General features: G+C 35.3%; 1 protein-coding gene across 1 annotated transcript; it reads left to right on the top strand.

Annotated features, from left to right (window-relative positions):
* Positions 1-7,335: 7,335 nt before the first annotated feature.
* On the top strand, positions 7,336-21,278 carry LOC126747025 (coenzyme Q-binding protein COQ10 homolog B, mitochondrial). Its single transcript, XM_050455509.1, has 2 exons — positions 7,336-7,665; positions 20,749-21,278. Exons 1-2 carry the CDS (start codon positions 7,586-7,588, stop codon positions 21,200-21,202), a joined length of 534 nt encoding a protein of 177 aa, XP_050311466.1. The 5' UTR covers positions 7,336-7,585; the 3' UTR covers positions 21,203-21,278.
* The last annotated feature ends 238 nt before the right edge of the window (positions 21,279-21,516 follow it).

Raw genomic sequence — 21,516 nt, 5'->3', positions numbered from 1 at the left:
TCCATCCACGTCATAAGCATGTTCTGTATATCTTGATTTGCTCTTTCCACGCTGCCTTGTGACTGACTGTGACGTGGTTTCCCATGGACTATTTTAAGGCCACTCCATATCGTATAATATAACTCTTCAATGACATGGTTGGCGAACTCCCGGTCGTTGTCCGATTGTAGTATAGATGGGGCGCCGAAAATACAAAATATTTCTACCAGGCTCTTAGCTACTTCCTCAGCCCTTTTCGACGTTAATGTACGTATTTGAACAAACTTAGTTAAGTGGTCCTGATACACCATAATAAATTTGTATTCTCTATCCGGATGGGATTGCATGTCAATTAGATCCACTTGACAACGACTGTTCATCTCCGAAAAAACCATTGGTTTAACCACAAGTCCTTTTTTGGCTTGAGTTATATTCTTGTACTTTTTTTTACATTCGCTTTCCATACGGTGCTTACCGCCATGTCCTATAGCAAAATGTCAAACATTTCGTCGTTTGTAACCTAATATTTAATGCTAGATTCACCTGACGATACACGAGCAATAAGCTTTTCAACGCCTCTAACAGAACATATGTCAAACCTCTTTAACCGCCGATATTGTAGCGTAGTCTTAGTTTTAGAGTTTTTTGCCAACTTGACTGATTCTAACATTTCTTGGTATTGTTCATTATTAAAATAAAAACTATTTGCACTTTTCGTAGACACCAACTCGTTAAAAACTTCATAAAAACGCTGTGCTAAACGCGCACGTCCACTCTCTTCGGTTGCCATTTTAGAACTGAACTGAACGTGGTGAAAGATGATGCAATAATAATTCCTACATCCAACTTTACCGACGCAAAAGCGGATAGAACGCGGTTTACCCGGGTAAAATCCGAAATATGTGTAATTTCAATATTATTTCGGACTGTTTTCTGGGTATTGTGCAGTTTAACCGTTATTCTAACTTTACCCGTAACATATATACAAGGTGTCCTGTAACGTTATGTTCAAATTTTAGGGGCGTAAACCAATCCTTATTTTAAATTAAAAAAACGCAAAACTTGTAGGTCCATTTTTATTTGTTTCAAAGTTACTCGCCCATGAATGTTACTAGAGGGTAATACTAAAAATAAAAACTGCCAGCAGACTTGGATCAACGGGTATTAAATACGAGTTCCGCGAATGACTTTGGCAAATTTTAAAACAAGAAGGCTTACATGCGTATTATTATTGTAAGGTACAAGGTTTGCTTGAAGAAGATCACTATCCTCGTCTAGTTTATTTTAACTGGATATTAAGACAGTCCCGTTAAATTAATTTTCATTTCTGCAGAACAGTCCTGTGGACAGATGAAGCGGCATTTACAAGGCGTGGTATTACAAATGTGAGAAGCCTGCATGGGTGGGAATCAGAAAATCCAAAATCTGTACGTCCTTGTAATTTTCAACATGAATTTTCTGTTAACGTTTGGGCTGCTTGGGTTTTAATGATTTGTTGATTGTTCTGCTTCCTGCGAGGTTGAGCGCGGACAGTTACCTTCAGTTGCTGATGGCAGAACTGCAAGGATCTTTGGAGGATGTCCTACTGAATATTCGTCTACACATGTGGTTCCAAATGGATGGGGCTCCATTGCATTTCGGAATTGCTGTCCGAAACTGGGTTACAGCCAATTATCCAAGATGGATTGGTCGAAGGCAAAGGTAACCATTACGTATGGGTAATCTTGCCAAATCTTTCTTTTGTCTTTTCAGTTGCTATATTGCACCGAGCAAATCAGACGAAGAATTCCAGAATATTCTAGACAACATAGGCCTTGCCATGGACGATATCTCAGAAGACATTGTTCTAACAGGAGATTTTAATGCCAAAGCCGCAGAATGGGGCATGCCAAAGACAGACCATCGGGGCAGCATTCTCTGCGACTGGATGGCTGCAAGAGACTTAACTCTTCTGGACTTAGGGACGGAACCGACATTTGCAAGAGGTGAAGCAAAGTCTATCATCGACCTTACGATAACAAGGGGAAGAATCTGCACTTCTATTAAAAATTGGAAAGTCCTGGATACAGAAACGTTAAGTGATCACAGGTATATCTTAATTGAGATAGCCAAAAACCATAAACCCGCCTATAATCCCAACAAAAAACTTTCAAAAAGCTGGAATCTTAAGAGACTAGATGAAAGAAAACTTGCCCAGTCAATAGAACATTGGTAAAGATGGGCCAATAATAACCTCACAAGATATCTGCGATACGCTAACTAGTATATGCAACAACTCAATGCCATCCAAGAAAAGGCATCCGATGCACAGGAAACCAGCATACTGGTGGAGTGAAGAAATTGCTGAGCTAAGAAGAAGCTGCTTAAGATCCAGAAGACTTCTTACCAGGACAAATAGACGGGCAGATTCAAGAAATGAATCGCTAATCCTCGAATATCAAGAAGCTAAAAAAGAACTAAAGAAAGCAATTAGCACAGCCAAACGAACCTGCTGGAAAAACGTCTGTGAGGAAATAAATAACAACCCCTGGGGGGAAGGTTACAAAATCGCCACAAGGAAGCTAAAACTCAGAAATACAAGCCAAGCACTATCCATGGCTCAGACACAAACGGCAGCCAGGGAACTATTTCCGGTACATGACCAAATAGTATGGGAACCAGAAGACTATCCAACAGAAAACATCATACCAGAAGTGACACTGGAAGAAATCATAAATGCCTCTAAGAAATTAAAAACAAAAAAGGCACCAGGAATTGATGGTATCCCAAGCGAAATTCTCCAAAAAGTTTTAAGTAGCAAACCAGAAGCCTTCCAACCAGCAATAAATAACATCCTTCAAGAGAAAGTATTTCCAGAAAAATGGAAAATCGCGAAATTAGTACTCATTGAAAAACCAAAGAAAAACCCTGCGGACCAAACAAAGTACAGACATATTTGCCTTCTAAACACCTTTGGAAAACTACTGGAGCACTTAATTCTTAATAGAATCTGCACAGACCTAAACCTACAAAAAACCCTTTCAGAGCGCCAATACGGATTCTGAACAGAGATCTACATCAGATGCAATAAAAACAGTTATAGAGACACTCAAACTAGGAATCCAAAAAAGAGCTATAGACATCGAAAAATCGGAGCACTAATAACGCTGGACATCAAAAATGCTTTTGGGTCGGCACCGTGGGACAAAGTCGTGAATGAACTCAGAAGTCGAAAGCTGTCACCCTACCTAATCCAACTAATCAAGAGCTATTTCACTAACAGAACAATTATACTTGAAGCCGAAGAACAGACGAGGGAAATAGAGATGACTTGCGGTGTCCCTCAGGGATCCGTTCTGGGACCCACCCTTTGGAACATAATATATGATGGTCTACTCGAGCTACCCGTTCCAGAAGGAGTCACTTTAGTGGGTTATGCTGACGATATCGCTGCGGTAATCACAGGACGAGACCTAGAGGAAATCCAAGCAAAAATAGACGTAGCGCTCACAGCCATTAATGAATGGCTAAGAAAAAACAAATTGGAGCTTGCAACAGAGAAAACAGAACTCGTAAAGTGACAAAGAAGAAGCGAAAAATCGAAGCCTCATTTAACATTTGCAACGCAAAAATGGTATCAAAACATGCGGTCAAATACCTTGGAGTATGGATAGATCGGAAACTGAGTTTTGGAACACATATCGAGAAGATAGCTTCCAGGGCAAGTCAAACGTCCATGGCCTTAAGCAAATTCATGCCAAATATAGGAGGCCCTCGACCCAGCAACCGAAAAGTCCTATAGCTAGCGTTGCTAACTCTATAATGCTGTACGCAGCTGATACCTTCAGCGATGCCATGAAATATTAAAAAAATAGAGAAATCCTTAGAAGAGTACAGAGGCAAGGCGCGGTACGGATTTCCAGTGCCTATCGAACTGCTCCAACAGAAGCCTTACTAATAATAGCAGACCAACATCCTATAGAGCTGCTGGTGGAAGAAAAAAACGCCTTATTTAACACCAATAAGAATGAAAGAAAACAGAAGAGAGAAGCTAGAGAACAAACACTTCAAAAATGGCAAGACAAATGGAATGACAACGATACTGAAGCATGCAGATGGACCAAAAGACTAATACCCCTGATAGAACCATAGATAAACCGGAAGCATGGAGAGGTAAATTTTTATATGACGCAATTTCTAACCGGCCATGGAAGCTTCAGGGTTTTTACGAGAATGATAGGAAAAACAGATGATGACGAATGCCTATACTGTGGCGAAAAAGATACAGCCGAACACACGGTTTCTACTGTCCCAGATGGAGAGAGGAGAGAGACGCAGTGTACAACAATCTCAGGAAAAGACTTACTGCAGAAAATATTATCACCGAAATGCTAGAAAGAGAAGAAAAATGGGACCAAATAAATAACATGTTGTATGAAATATTACACCAAAAGAATACTGAAGAGAGAGAAACGGAAGGCTAGATAAAACTCTTCCCCATCTGAAGTAATGCTTGCGCGGTTCCAGATGGATCAGGGATAAACAGAGGAAAGGGTTTTAGTGGGTCGGGGCTAAGCCGTGATTGGCCACCCTATCCCTACACTCCCCCGGGCGACCGAACACCAATGCCTGGGGGGTCTGCATACAGATTTCCTAAACCTCTCAAAAAAAAAAAAAAAAAAAAAAAAAAGAAGATGGATTGGTCGAAGTGCTCCTGTTGCCTGGCCACCTAGATCACCCGATTACAATCCCCTTGGTTTTTATTTATGGGGGTACATGAAAGATTAGGTCTATGCGCAAGTTTCAAATACAAGGAAAAAGTTGTTGGACCGCATTCAGCAAGGTGCTGAACAAATAAGACAAAACGTAACTTTGGCACGCCCCCTGTTATATCTCTAGGTGGCGTGCAGCTGCATTACTCCAGGACAGTTCGATTTCTGGGAATCAAGTTGGATCCCAAACTCTCCTGGCACGATCATGCAGACACCAGAATGAAGAAGGCCACCTGCACGCTATGGGCCTGCAGGCGGGCTTTCGGCAATACCTGGGGTCTGTCTCCTAAGATCCTCCACTGGATCTACTCGCGCATTGTGAGACCTCTTCTCACATACGGGGCTATCGTTTAGTGGCCATGTACGGAGAAAGCGAAAATTCGTGCTCAACTGGACAGAGTCCAACGTTTTGCATGTCTCAGCATATCGGGTTCCATGCGGACGGCGCCAACTAGAGCGCTTGAGACTCTGCTGAGCCTTCCGCCTCTGGACCTCGTTGTGCAATTCGAGGCAATGAGGACTGCGTACAGGCTATACGTCCTCGGCGAACTACGTGCTGGCGAGACCGATCACGCAAAAATTTCACGGGCCATACGGGAATGTCCTCTCCTTCTGATGGGCAGTGACTGCATGGCTCCAGTGACTGTGGACTGCGAGGGATTCGTGACGCACATTGCAGGCAGAAAGGAGTGGCAGCATTCCAACAGAGCTGATTTGCTAAAAAGGGGGACCATCTGGTACACAGATGGCTCCAGAATGAATAACAGAGCTGGATCAGGGCTTATTGGTGGGATTCCACATACCAGTAGGGCATACTCGCTGGGGGAGCACGCCACTGTCTAGGCCGAAGTATTCGCTGTATTAAAATGCGGACAGAAAATCCTAAGGTGCGGACACCGCAATACAGTCGTATCAATATGCTCGGACAGCAGAGCTGCCATTAAGGCCGCAAAGGTAAGCTCCAAGCTTGTAGTAGAGTGCATAAAAGTCCTGAAAAAACTGGTACAGGTTGGATACAGGGTCCAGCTCGTCTGGATACCTGGCCATGCAGGTAAGGAGGAAGCGGACTTTCTTGCCAGACTGGGATCCGCGAATGTGCCGATGGGGCCGGAACCCATAGTTGGTATCGCCAAATGCGTTGCGGTCGCGTTAATGAAGGTTCTGCTGGACAAGTGGACCCACCGAAGATGGACTGAGTCCCCTGTTATGAGACAGGCCAAAGCGCACAAAGGTGGGCCCTCTGCCTGTCTCACCAAAAATCTACTAGGCCTTAAAAGACGCGAAATTCGGCTAGTGACAGGTCTTTTAACCGGTCACTGGCACTTAAGAAGCCATCTCCATACTATCGGTATTGCGGACAACCCGGAATGCGGATGGTGATGTGAGGAGGATGAAACCGTTGACCATGTAGTCGGGGAGTGCCCAGCACTCACGCGCGCCAGGTTCAAATACTTGGGTAACACTTTCAGTGTACCGAGCGACTTTAAGTCCTTCAGACCAGAGAGCCTTATCGGTTTCTCTAAGGCCGTTGGGCTCTGGTAACCCCCGGTGGGGCATGACGGGTCCATCAGGGATTAAGGATATGCACAACTGCCTTGGCAGCCCACTGTTTCGTCAATTCGCCAAAAATATGGCAGATTGAAATTCCTTTTTTTTTGAAACGCCTGTTACTAAAAACACTAAAAAATTCAAAATGCTTTAAATATACGAAAAAATAGTATTGGCAATGCGAATTGACTATTTGTATAAATTCATTAAATTTAACTCTTGCGAGGTAAATATACTCAGTAATCGTCTGAACTTGTCGCATTTTTCATGGCGTTGGCTACGTATAACAATAATAAGATTTTCAAGTGTTATTGATATCTATAGCTATAAAGTATGTGAAATATTTAATTCAAGTTATGCAAGAAATAAAACCATTTAGTTCCATCTATGGTTGCTATGTAGTAAAAGCCAACCGTACCAAAAGTGATAGTTTACGTTGCTACTGAATAGATTTACTCAGCGACTTTTCGTCAATTGCGAAGTAAACATACTCGAAATCCGTGTGAACTTTTCACATTTTTCATAACTTTAGCTGCATAGCAACATTTATAAAAATAGCAGTTCTTTATTATTTAATTAAGTGTACTGATATTACAAGCCTTGAATTTTTTGTTGCTATGTAATAAAACCCTCACGTTGGTTCTGACTTGATTTACCTAACAGTTTTAAATCCCTTTCTTTCAAAACGCCTGTTACTAGACACTCTTAATATTCAAAATTCTCAAAATGTTTTGCAATACGAATTTAGCAATGCGAATTTACTACTTGTCTACACTGATTTAATTTCACCCTTCCGGTGTAAACATGCTTGTTACTCATGTGAACTTATCGCATTTTCATGGCGTTAGCTACGTAGCAACAACTGTAGGTATAATTTATACCTATGGCTATAAGTGAAATATTAAGTTATTTAAATGTTATGCAAAAAATTGACGTTAAACATAAAATTTTAATAAAAAAGTTCCTTGGTTGCTATATAGTAAAAGCCAACCGGTCCGAAAGCGAAAGTTCACATTACCAATGACTAGATTTACAGGGCAGGGTTACGTCAATTTGTTATGTTTTGATAGCTCAGCTGTTCTAACCTCAAATTTTGCAAGATATTCCTAAAAAAGAGAAAACATCATTAAAAACCCCCATTAGTTTAAGATTACTAAGAAAATTACCTTACGATTACCATCAAATGGCCAAATTAATGTATTTTTCATAAGTAACTCATGACAGGAGCTTTGTTATGACAACTTATACAATTTAATCAAAAATAACAAAAGTTCAACATGATAATATACTACTTTTAATAGAAGGACATGATACTAAAGTCAAGACAGTTACATCTTTACAGAATCTTAAACAAAGAAAAGTATTACAGGGCCAAAAAGTTAATTGGGTAAGTAAATTTTTGGGTGAGATGTTATGATATATGAGGAATATTTTTATGATTTTGGTAAGGGAGACAATTAACGATTATCTTGCTGGGATAGACTGGAATCAATTGTTTTTGGGAGAGACATCTATTGATGTCATAGTTTCAATTTTCTATAATGTGATCTACTCCTCAATGTAAAGGTTTATTCCTCTAAAGAGGTACAAAAGTTCTTCTTTTCCATCTTGGTTTTCTTCAGAGCTTCGCAGTTTGATCATAAGAAACAAATTCACAAAAAGTTTAAAATTAGTGGTCAACAGCAGGATTATGATGAATTTGTATTGTTGAGACAACAATGTGAGTACTTAAGAGAGTTGTGCTATCAACAATACATTAATAAGGTGGAAATGAATCTCGCTGGCAATCCAAGGTACTTCTGGTCATATATTCAAAATAAAAGAACTGGTTTTAGTCTTCCCTCCAGAATGACATACAATAACAGGATTAGTATGAATATCTCGGATACTGTGGATATGTTTGCAGAATACTTTTCATCTGGATTTTCTATTCGGATGAGCAAGTCATGACATACCATCTTTTGATTTTGATAAATCAATTTATCTGAGCACTTTAACTCTGTCAACACAGGATGTTTATGAGGTTATTACTTCCTCTAAGAATAAGCTCTGCGCTGGACCAGATGGGATTCCGGCATTCTTCCTAAAGAAATGTGTTTGTGTTCTTACGAAACCAATACTGTTCATTTTTAACAAATCTCTAGGTACTGGTTCTTATCCCACTCTCTGGAAGAGAAGTTTTCTAAAACCCATTTTTAAATCTGGTAGTAGAAATGAAATTTACAATTATCGGGCTGTGTGTAACCAATCTGAGTTGCCAAAGCTGCTTGACTGCCAGGTCAGTCATAGGATTGCCTGGAGTTTTAAATCTTTATTTAATCCTGAGCAATTTGGATTTATAAAAGGCAGATCTACTGATGCTAATTTGGTGCTGTATGTCAACTACCTCTATCGCTGCTTGGAGAAGGGACTTCAGGTTGACTCAATATATACAGATTTTTCCAAAGCTTTTGATCGGGTTAACCATGGGGTACTCTTGCAGAAGCTTAGGGCTTTAGGTATTGTGGGGCATCTTCTTCAGTGGATCTCGGGATTCATCAGAGGTAGAACCCAGATTGTTAATCTTGGAGGTACATGTTCCTCTGAAATTATGGTACCATCTGGGGTGCCACAGGGCTCTCACTCGGGCCCTGTTTTGTTTTGCCTCTTTTTGATTGATTTAGTTTGGAAACTTGAAAATTGTCGTTTGCTGATGATGTGAAGCTATTTAGGCTTATCACATCCCTTTCTGATGCTGTGCTCCTGCAAAAAGACCTGAATTTATTCTTTGATTGGTGCCACTTGAATAGAATGTCCCTTAATATCAATAAGTGCCATAAGATTACTTTTTCTAAGCAAAGAAACCCTATTGCTTTTCTTTATAAAATAAATAATGTAGCAATTGGTGTCAAAACAGAGGTTTCTGACTTAGGAATATTTATTGACTCCAGGTTGTCTTTTAAAAGTCACATCAATCAGGTGACTGGTAGGGCAATGAAAATGCTGGGTTTTGTCCAACGGTCTACAACTGATTTGTCTTTGTTTACTTTTAGATTACTTTATTGCTCTCTTGTTAGGCCCATCTTGGAGTATGGCTCAATTGTGTGGTCTCCGTCATATAACTGCTACATTGAGCAAATTGAAAAAACTCAAAATAAATTTTTAAGGGTGGCGGCTTTTAGATGTGGTTACAGGAGACAGGAGTATTACTATCAGTGGGTCAGGGATAACCTGAACTTACCCACATTAGAGTCACGAAGAACATTACTCGACTTATGTTTTATGCATAAGGTTTTAAATGCTACTATAGATTGTCCCAAGTTATTGTCTCTTTTTAAACTTAGGGTGCCTTCCAGATTGAATAGACAATCAGAAATATTTTCAGTCCCATTCCAACATACCAATTATGGCATTAATGAGCCAATTACACGAATGGCTCGAAGTGCTAATGGTCTGTCAGGACAGATAAACTTTTTTGACTCTAGGATAACATCTTTTAAGGGGCAGTTAAAGAATATTATTTCATAGGGGCTTTAATTAATTAACTCATCTACACCTTTCACTGATTTATAGATAGTTTTGTATCTGAATATATATGTTTGTATGGGTATGCTATGTAATACTTTTGTAAATGGATTCCGTTAATAAATAAATAAATAAATAAATTCTAATATCATGAAAGACCTTCATAAACAACTTCAAAAACCATAAAAACCCCACTATATACTATGTAAGTTATTGCAACTGTGTTAATATTATAAATAGTTGCTTGCTAACAGGCTATTTTCCAAGAGCTTGGCGGGAATCAATTGTTTTGCCTTTTCCTAAAATATTAAATCCTCAGTGCTTGCAAGACTTAAGCCCCATAAGCTTATTAAATCGCGGGTGCATGGGAAAAAAGTTGTATGTCAAAAATAGCGAATTTGAGTAATTCGCACTTGAAGTGTTATTTTGGGCTGTGACTAAAATTTTAAACATATATTTTTTTTTTGCTTAGAATCAAGTAGAATAAAAGGAGCATTTTTATTGTAAAGTAAATAAACTTTTCTAGTGTTTGGTATAAAATAGTATTTACATTTTTTTTGACTTACAACATTTAGATTTCTTAAAATTTTGACATAACTCTTTTTACACAATAAAAAAAAACAAAGGATTGGAAATATTATTTTAATTAACTAATGTACCAACAAAAGCATTTAAGGTAAGTAAAACTATTTAAGTCGTCCTCCAATATTTAATAAATTTAGAAAAATTTATATATATTCTCTAACGCGAGTTTAAAATGTTACCTCTAAATTTATCTGATTTACTTCAAATTGTATATTCTATCGAGATTGTAGGTGCGCAATTGTCCTTTGACCATTTTAGCTGCTTTGTATTTATTATCTATATACCTCCTGCTAATAGCAAATGGATTTATGATATGGTGTATGATTACTTTGAAACAATGCCATATTTGTGTGACAAGAAAATAAATTATAATTATATTCTTATCATCCCTCATTAATTATGAATTTTAAGGGTAAATTACCTCAGACTAATAATTTCACCTGCAATTTACTGATACAGAATTGTTTCAATTTTAGACGTGCTAATTATCCCATGTTATATAGCTTAATTGAAGCTACTGACTGGCAGGAGGTGTTTGCCTCTTTTGATCCTAATGTATCTTGCGACAGCTTCTACAGTACACTTAATGAAATATTTCATAGAGCAGTTCCGCTTAAAATCGTCAAAAAATATAAATTTCCAGTCTGGTTTAATTCTGATATCATAAAGAATATCAAACTAAAGAATTTAATTCGAAAAAAACTCAAGAAATACAGAACTCATTATTATGAAAGTCAGTTTAAAATAGTTCGAAGCAATATTAAAGAACAAATTAGGATTGCTTTTTTAGAATTTTCTCGAATAGCTGAAAATCGAATTAATGTAGACCCCTCCGATTTTTGGAACTATGTGCAGAACAAGAAAGGAATTTCGCGTATTCCCGGAGTAATGCTGTTTCAGGACCGTACAATAAAAGATCCTCAGCAAATTGTTGATGCATTTGGAAGTTTCTTTCAAAGCGTATATATTGAGTCGGACCCATCTAGTATTAATGTTGGTATTGAATCGAGCCAGACTATTAACAACTCTCTAAATTTGCTCTTATAATTTTTCGGAAGATGAAATTGTCACCGCCTCTAATAAACTAAAAAGTAAGTTGACCTCCGGTACCGATGCAGTACCAAGTCTTGTCGTTAAAGATTGTATTCGTGTTTTATCAGGGCCTATTGCCCACATATTTAATCTTATCTTGTCTTCAACAGTATTTCTCGATAAATGGAAGACTGCAAGAATATCCCCGATATTCAAAAAGGGACCGAAGACCGACATTCAAAATTACAGAGCTATATCGATCTTATGTAATTTCTCCAAACTTTTTGAAATAGTTCTTTATAATACCAATATATATGCCCATGTCAAATTAGACATAGTACCTAATCAATTTGGTTTCATCAAAAATCGCTCCTGTATAGTAAACCTGGCTTGCCTAAATGAGTATCTGTGTCAGCATTTGGATAATAGAGGTCAGGTTGATGTAATATACCTTGATTTCTGCAAAGCTTTTGACCAAATTGACCACTTTGTACTTCTTCATAAGCTAACATTTTTTGGTTTTTCTACAGATTTAGTTGCTTTGATAAAATCTTACTTACGAGGTCGTAAACCGTTTGTTGAATATGAAGGCTTTAAGTCTCCTATATATGAAGTGTGCTCGGGAGTTCCGCAAGGATCTAACTTGGGCCCACTTCTCTTTTTATTATTTATAAACGATCTTGCCAATTTACTGTCTTGTCAGAGTTTACTGTTTGCAGATGATATAAAATTGTTCACAAAAATAGATACTGAAGACGATTGCGAATTCCTTCAGGTAAATCTTAACAAAGTAGAGAATTGGTGCAATGTCAATAGACTATATTTAAATGTTAATAAATGCTCTATTCTCTCATTTTCTAGAAAACTGTTGCCAATCAATTTTGACTATAGAGCAAATAATGTTGTGTTGGCCAGAGTGGATCTGGGAATTACTTATGATACAAAATTAAGTTTCGCTAAGCATATAGCAAAAATAGTTTCTGACTTTGCCAAATTGTTGGGTTTTGTTTATCGAAACTGTTGGCACTTTAAAAATATTAATACTTTAAAACTACTTTTTGTCACCTACATACGCTCAAAAATAGAATACGGATCTCTAATTTGGTACCCAATTTATAGCTACCTGATAGATGATATTGAGCGCATTCAGCGCAAGTTTATGAAGTATCTCTGGTTTAGAGAGGAAGGTGTCTTTCCAGCCAGAGGTTTGGATAATCAATTATACTTAAATAAATTTAATATTATATCTTTAGCAAAAAGAAGAGAAATTCTTTCCATAAAATTCTTATATAACCTTATTCATAACAAGATTGACTGTCCCACCCTTTTGTCTGGATTAAATTTTCGGAACAATCAAGAATAAACTCTAGGCATTTTAGATTATTTAATGTAAATCCCGCTAGGACTAATATTCTGTTTAAATCCCCTATTAATATAATGTGTCAGAATTATATTAATAATAATTTACATGAACGGTTCGATATTTTTGTTGACAGTTTAATGTCCATTATAGAAGGTATTAAGTAAATAGGTGATGCAGAGTCTTTCTAGTATGTATATAGATAGTCTGTTTAAGTGTATAGAATGTTAAGCATTTTGATTTTTAATTTTTCATTTTTATACTCATTTTCGTAAATTTTTCTTTTTTTTTTAATATTTTTTTCCTTATATTCTTTCCTGTAATTGGGTAACAAACCTGTTGGAAATAAATGCCTCTTTTTTTTTTCTACATATGTTTCGAGAGTGTAAACTCTCATCTTCAGTTTCTATTTTTGGAACCAATAAAACTGGAGAATTCCATTCACTTTGTGCCCTTTCAACTATACCATCTTGGCACATTTTAGTTACTTTTTTTATGTATTTCATCTTTTTGTAAAAAAGGTAATCCTAAAAGTAAATATTAAACCATATATAACATAAGAAAGTGTGGCATTATTGCGAAAATGTCAGTGCAAGGGTAAGTTTCCATCATTTTGCGTTTGTGCTTATATTAGTTTAAGACCATTACTTTTGTAGTTATTCTCCTGAAGATGAGAGTTTACACTATCGAAACATGTAGAGAATATATATAATTTTTTCTAAATTTATTAAATATTGGAAGACGACTTAAAGAGTTTTACTTACCTTAACTTTAAACTCTAATTCAAGCAATGGACTATTTCTTCAACTTAAAAGCATTTAATTTTAAAACAAAGAACATATTCAAATTATTTTAAGAGGAATAAAATATTACTCATCACTTAATTCATCTGAACTTACATCAGAATATCTATCGGCATTTTTGTCTTTGGTGGTGGTCAAATTTTTATAAAAATCCGCAAAAGTGTCGCTAATGTATGGCAGCAGATCTATAAGATTACTTTTCTATTCACTAGATATAGGAACTGGAACAGGTGTTAAATATTTTGCTGTGAAATAAGCCATATGTTTGACTTAAATCCCTTTTCACGCGTGATTGCAAAAAAATAAAATGCATTTGTAGTATGTCTGACATAGAGCATTTTACATGATAAAAGTGTAACTTATCTCGTTAGACACATTAAAAATAATGGACTTACGCGTGTATATTATGTATATATTATAATGACTTAGTTCGTTATTCCCATACGTAAAGGAGGGATTTTAAATTCGGCTTCTGACATAAACCAGTTTTGACAAAAAAACGACATAACACCTTTTTCACATGCACCCGCGAAATGTTATATCCAAGGTTCTAGAACGGGTGGTTTATTTACAGCTTATTGATTACTTCATTAATAATAATATCATTCCCTCTCAACAATCCGGATTTAGAGCCAGCCATAGCACAGCAAAAGCCCTTTTAAACATCACCGACAATATAATATGAGCTCTTGACAAGAAACTTTCAGCTGTTATGGTAGCCCTTGATTACTCAAAAGCCTTTGATGTTATAGACGATTTAATTGTTGCTAAGCTAAAGTTTTATGGGTGTAATGATGTTGTCTTATCTTTTTTTTAAAGTTATCTCTGGAATCGAACTCAAAAGGTGCGAATGCAGGATAGCTTTTCGGACCCCAAGCATGTGGTATCAGGAGTGCCGCAAGGGTCAATACTCGGTCCACTTTTATTTTTAATTTACACATCAGACTTGCCTAATATCGTTGATTGAATATTTGGGAAGATACGCAATCCTGTGTTAAAAAGCGTACCCGGTCGACTATCGGATTGCCGTTCAGTTTCGTGCACCGTGTGGTGCTGCCGCAAAGCGTCAAATCTAGGAACGATTTATTTTAGCTGCGTGGACCTGGCTTTTGGCTTCTTTGAGTCAGGTTTTCAACGACGATGGAATCTCCGGTTACGCGGCCGTGTTGGATATTTTTTTAAGATATGGGATGATGCTGCCAACTATGTTTTTATTATTTTTTTTTGAACATACAACACAGTGTCATTTATGTAGTGGTCAAGTGATAAGTGATATACTTAAGGGTGGAGGCATATTGAAATTTCTTAAAAGTTAAATTTTATAAACAAATAATTACTTACCAAAATATGTTTTTGAGACAAAAATTAATACAAAAATATATATAAAAAGCTATTTTTACAAAATTACCAAAAAAGTTTAATACAAGTTATAATTCCAACAAACATTATGTTTCCTTCATTTTGTGTTCAAGAGGGTCAAGTTTTTAAATAAAAAGCCCGTTGCACTTAATTAACTAAAAACTAATATACAAAAAATATGTGGAACAAATTTTAAGATATAAGTAGGTTTCACGTAAATATTATAAAGAATAATTTAAATAATTCATAAGACTTAATACCGATGGTAATATAACTTCTTGATCAATAATTTTTTGTAAAAAGTAACCCATTTTGTCATGTGATTCAATATCTGAAAAATTGTGCAGCCTAGTGAGATCTGTAAAGTAAGGGGTTGTGAGTAAGGATGTTAATAGAAATAGAAAATAGGCCACATTTTAAGTTTTAAGCGACACAGGAAAATTCTCAATTACCAGTTGTTACAACTATACTTAAAACTATAAAAAGATACCTAGTAACAAAAAAAAACATTTTGTTTAAAGACCCCGCATCACGGTTATACAGGACGTCAATAGAGGTGGTCAATTAGAGGAAAGTTGAGCAATATAGTGTCCTTTTATAATAAAATCTAAATACTTCCTAAATTTTGCAAAAAACTGAAATTTGGCAAAATCATTTTATTTTTTTTCTGGCGTTATTTCAAAATATATGACAAAAGTATTTATTAAATGAATAAATTATTGTGACCACTTTTTCTCGCCTATACGATGACACCTTTAAATTTAAAATATGACGTTCTGTCTTTAAAGAGCCATCATCAACTTTGTTTTTCTTTGTCGGCGCTATATTGACCATTTGCAGTTTAACGACGCGGGAATCTTTGGGCGCCCGGCCGTTTTGTTATTTTTTTAAGACAAGGGCGATGATGATAACAGCGCTTTTATTTATTTTGTTATTGCCGATATTTAAATGCGCTGTGATCTCGCCTAAATAACTAGATAAATGTGGTGGTCAAGTAATGTATTGGAAGGTGCTATCTCTTACAACTTAAATTTTATTAACAAATAATAAATTACTTACCAAAATCCTTTTTTGAGACAAAAATAAATAAATAAAAACAAAAGAAAAATTCAATAAGCTTTTATTTATTAATTAGAAAATTAACAAAAATATTAAATAAATGTGATGATATAGGTAGGTTTCACGTAAATATAAAGAGTAAATTAAATAATTAAAGATTTAATATCTATATACGATACTATAGTTTTTTAGAGTGAATAATTTATTGCAAAAAGTAGCCCGTAATGTGATTTTTGACAATACGGGTTTGTGAAACCAGCCAATATCTCAAAAACTGTGTAGGGTAGTGAGATCTGTGAAGTACACTTTTTTTGGACAAAAATATTGAAAAATAGATACCTTTAACTGAAATTAATATAAAAATAAAATCGCAAAATTTAAAAGGTTTTGAATAAGGGTGTAACAACACTATAAAATATAGAAAATAGGCCACATTTTAATTTGCAATACAGGCAAACACTTAATTACTAATTCTTAAAACTAGAAAAAGTTAATAAGAAAAAAAACAAATATTTTGTTTAACAGTATGAAGGGTCTCATCGCGATTATACAGGATGTCCAAAATAAGGATGAGCAGTAAATGGTTTAATTAGGCGAAAGTTGCGCAATATAAATGCAATGATTGAATAAATGCAATCTAAAAATTGGAAAAATGCCAAATACTTCCTAATATTCAGGAAAAAGGTGAAATTTGGCAAAATGGTTTTTTTATTTTTTTCTGGCGTTATTTGAAAATATAAAATAAAATCATTTATACATTGTTGTAAACACTTTCTCTCATTTACAAGTTAACATCTTTAACTTTTAAATACGACGTTCCTTCTTTAGAGAGTCATAATCAACTTTGTTTCTTCTTGTCGACGCCATGTTGGCCACTTGCAGTTTTGAATAACCCTTTTAATTACTTTATCAACGAGGTAATTTCTAGCTAGTAGTTGGAATCATCCCTATTAAATATTATATACCTCTCTCTCTTTTAAATACAATTTCGAATTTCAAAAAATTCAAAACATACTTTATTCATAAATACATGGTACCTACTTGTTGACATGGTACTTTTATGATATAAAATAGGCACATTAATCGACATATTACTAACACATAATTTAAAAACAATACACAATAGTGGGTTCAACATACTAGTATAAACACAAAATGTATTTTCAATTTCAAAGCAAGACGACTTAAAATTTTTTTAGAGTAACATCACAAATTCTAACCTTTACATCTTTACTAAAAACTAATTATATACTATTGGCCTATTCCTAACTATCTTCAAAAAATTCTAATGCTATAAAAATATTTGCTTTTAAGAAGTTTCGTTAAGGACTTTTTAAAGCGAGGAGACTTTTATGACATTTGGAAAATGATTAAAAATTTTTATGCTCAAGTAAATAAGAGAATTCTTAGTTCACTTTTCGGGATGGGCATTGGAATATTGTATTTTTTTCTGATATTATAATGTTTTAAGGAGCCATTATTTTGAAGATACAATTTATATTTTTTGTATATTAGTCAAGCAGACTCAACAATAAACAAGCAACACAAGGAAAGTATCTTTAAATAGGGGTCTGCATGTCCTGTGGAGATTTATGACACATATATTTAATGGCTTGTTTTTTAAAAACAAACATCGAGTCAAAAAGCCGTTTACTAATGCAACTCCAAAATGTTATTCCATACTGTAGGTATTTTTGTATGAAAGTAAGTTCCAACTTTCGACAAAAAAAATATCAATCTCAGTTCATTTAAAACCATTCTAATAGCATAACATCGTCTAGCCAGTTTTTGCCTCCTGACATATCTCCATAAAACTTAGGTTTATGATCGATAACAATTCCAAGAAATCTGTTAAAATTATTCACTTCCAATTCTTTGTTGTGAATCATGAACTGCTCTGAGCATAAAAACTTAACAATTTAGTCTTATCTATGTTTAAAGACATCAAATTAGCATCAAACCACTGTTTAATCATTAATAAATCTTTAGAAATTGTTCTAGGTTAATGTGCTTTTATTATTGTCCATAAGATAGTGGTGTCATCTGCAAAAATAGTGAAGAATCCTCTTATCTGGAGCGACCCCAGGTCATTTATATACAATAGAAATAAAATAGGACCGAGAAACGAACCCTGCTTACTACACAAAGTTCAGACAAACTGCCATTTGGCCAAACAAACTTTTTTCTGTCTAACAAAACAAAATTTTAACCATTCTAGAGCAACTCCCCTAAACCCATATCTAGAAAGCTTACCGAGCAATATTCCATGGTTGACACAGTCAAAGTGTTTAGAGAAGTCGCAGAATACCGCTGCAGCAAAGTGACCTTCTTCAAGCTCAAATATAATCTCTCCAGGAATGAAAACATTACTCGACATTCATTTAATATGTTATTTTTTTTAATTAGGAAAGCTACCATTCGTACTATAACCAGTTTCTCAATAACTTTAAAGGCTTTTTAGGCTTTATTTTTATCTTTTTCATGAATGAATTTCATCATGAAAACAATTATTGAAAATACTTAAAACACTAAAGACCATAAACATAATATATTGATTTAAAATTTTCTTAAAGTAAAAAAAAGAAAAAGAGAAAATGGCTCTCATAGACATGAAGAGACAGTATTTTTAAGAGTTCGGATTGATTTTTGTAGATAAAATAGATAATTTTCTGTGAGGTTTATAATTAGATTTTTTTAAAGATTTTCTAATAAGATTTTGAGATTCCCATATTAGGTTGTTATAAATCAAAGTCTTAATTAATATACGCACACTGATTAATTTTGCCTAAAGAAGCCATCGTCTCACAAACTAAACACATTTACATATATCTATCTATTTGTGATTATGATATCCAAGAAAAATTTTTAACAACTACCAAATTGCAATACGGCAAACACGAACCTGTGCAAAAACTCTCCCACACGACTCGGATGATCGGCCGATTACTAATGAGAAGCGACGGACGAAATTATTTTCGCGCATACTGGAGAGAATCGCCATCTATTTTTCACGCATATTTGCGGTCACGTTTTAGCCCATAAGGTTGCGTATCTTCCCAAATATTCAATCAACGCTAATATTGTCAGTACATCTGAAATTTACCAATATGCTGACGACACGCAGCTGATTCACTACTACTTTGATTCCAATGAATATGAAGAGATAGGCAACAATATAAGCACTGAACTTAACCTAATATCAATATACTCAAAGGAACATAACTTAATCATAAATCCTAATAAAATGAAGATGTTGCTATTTATTAAAACGAAGATGTTGCATTGCAACGTCGATGTCTGCAAGTGATTGCGCAGATTGGATACAGGGATTGTTGTAGGGTCCACTTTAGGCTTCTGAGAGTTCTCACCTTACCAAGCGCCTTCATACTTCTGTGTCTTGTATTCATTAGGGAAAACCTACCCAGGTTTGCAACTCATGCTAGCACTCACAGTCATGACACCAGAAATAGCGGCTCCTTGGTGGCACCATTTAGGAGACTCGAGCGTACCCGTAATGGCGTGTCTTATTATGGAATTAAGTTCTTTAAAGTCCTGCCGGTCTCCGTTAAGGATTTGCCTCTTAATGCTTATAAGACAAAGGTAAAACATTTTTTAGTCACCAATGCTTTTTATTCATTTGAGGAATTCCTGAGCTCAAATTTCAGTGCTATTGCATAGGCTGGGTCTCTTGACTTTTAGTGTTAAGTGTTTTTAAGCATTACTTTTTAGGCTTATATGTGTTTTATTTTTGTTCTTAGGTAAAACGAATTTTACAGTTTAATACTTTTATTTGGAGTTATATTTTTGACTGACTTGTGTAAAAGCTTTATACTTTTTGGCATGAATAAATAAATAAATAATAATAATATTTACTAATAAAAAGTCTCGTAGAATTATAACTTCAACTATAAAAATTAAATTAGATAATACATTAATTACTTTTTCTGAAAGTATAAAAGTTTTAGGTCTCACGTTAGATGCCTCTCTTAGATTCAGAGAGCATGTTAGTACTATTCTTCAAAAGAGCTATTTGCGTTTGCGTATACTTTATGCTAATAAGTCAATATTAAACTTCAAGACTAGGAAAAAACTTGCCGAAACTTTTGTTATGTCAATTATCCAATATTGTCTGATAGTTTTCTTTCCGTGCTTGGACCAGCAGACACAATATCGGTTACAACGTGTGCAAAATACCTGCTGTAGACTTATCTTTGACCTAGGAAAGTTTGATCATGTGTCCCAAGGCATGTATGATTTGGGGTGGTTAAAAATACCTTATCTATATAAGTTTTTGTACTGCACCTTAGTATATCGCCTTTATAAGTCCAAAGCTCCGATATATTTATTTGAGAAACTTATACCTAGAAATCATGTACATGCTCGAATTATTAGGCAAAACACTCTGACTATGCCCCATCACTCAATGGCTCTCTTTGAACGATCATTCACTTACAACGCAGTCAAATTTGTGAACGTCTTTAGGCCTGATTTTAGCAATGGCCTGTATGTTTTTAAAAAACATTTCAAGAACCTGTTTCTGCAGGAATCGTTTAGGTAAATCAAAAAATTTTCTTATTTCTGTTAAATGAATATTGTTTTATTTTCTACTGATTTATGTTTGTTTATTTTGTTTTTTTTTTGTGTAATTTAAGAATGTTAAGAGTTTAAGAGTAGCTTTTAGCTAATCTTCGCCTTCGAAGGCAAAACTATTTATTTGCTAAATAAAGGCGCTTTATTATTATTATTATTATTAATACCCCCCTTGTAGATACTCAGATGAACAAATGTACTCAGTGGTAGCAGACATAAAACACTACAAACAATTCCTTCCCTTCTGCACCAAGTCAACCATACTGGACACAAAAGGTAACATCCTCCATGCCAACCTAGAGATCGGATTTCCACCTGTAGTGGAAAACTACACCTCAAAAGTGACTTTAGTGCAGCCCCGCATGGTCAAAGCCCAATGCAACGACGGACGTCTATTTAACTACTTGGAAACCACTTGGAAATTTGCTCCCGGACTACCCAGCAATTCCAACAGTTGTATCATAGACTTTTATGTAAAGTTCGAATTTAAATCTATGTTACATTCCCAGTTGGCCACCATGTTCTTCGACAGGGTGGTCAAACAGATGGAGTTTGCTTTTGTTGATGAAGTGAGACGACGATATGGTAAGGAGTCTATAGAAAGTCATATGTTGAAAAGTGAGGTTAGTTGAGGTTACAGTTGTATATTGTTTATTTATTGTTTATTTTAATATTGGAATATATTATAATGAGTTTTTAAATAATTAATTAATCCAGTCATATTTTGGAAACAAGCGTCATATCATGAAAAAAAAACTCATTCGCTCTCTATTTCCCATTAAGACCAATGGAACACTTTCAAAATATGTTTAACTAACGCAATCAAATGCCTTAGTCACATCCCAGGAAACTTTATTTTCCAGCTGCTTGAAAGCGTAACAAACTTCAAATGCATGAATGAAAAGAAATATCCAGTCCAGGCTTGTTGAAATTGACTGGTTTAAAG

The sequence above is a fragment of the Anthonomus grandis genome, chromosome 18, assembly GCF_022605725.1.
Source record: "Anthonomus grandis grandis chromosome 18, icAntGran1.3, whole genome shotgun sequence".
NCBI classification, from domain to species: domain Eukaryota; kingdom Metazoa; phylum Arthropoda; class Insecta; order Coleoptera; family Curculionidae; genus Anthonomus; species Anthonomus grandis.
This window is presented reverse-complemented; position numbering and strand designations above follow the sequence as displayed.

Bases quoted from the DNA above. Each gene is read 5' to 3' on its own strand.
- LOC126747025 (XM_050455509.1), top strand. From the start codon at position 7,586: ATGATACTAAAGTCAAGACAGTTACATCTTTACAGAATCTTAAACAAA. The intron at 7,666-20,748 runs GTAAGTAAATTT...CCCCCCTTGTAG, and splicing joins AGGGCCAAAAAGTTAATTGG to ATACTCAGATGAACAAATGT.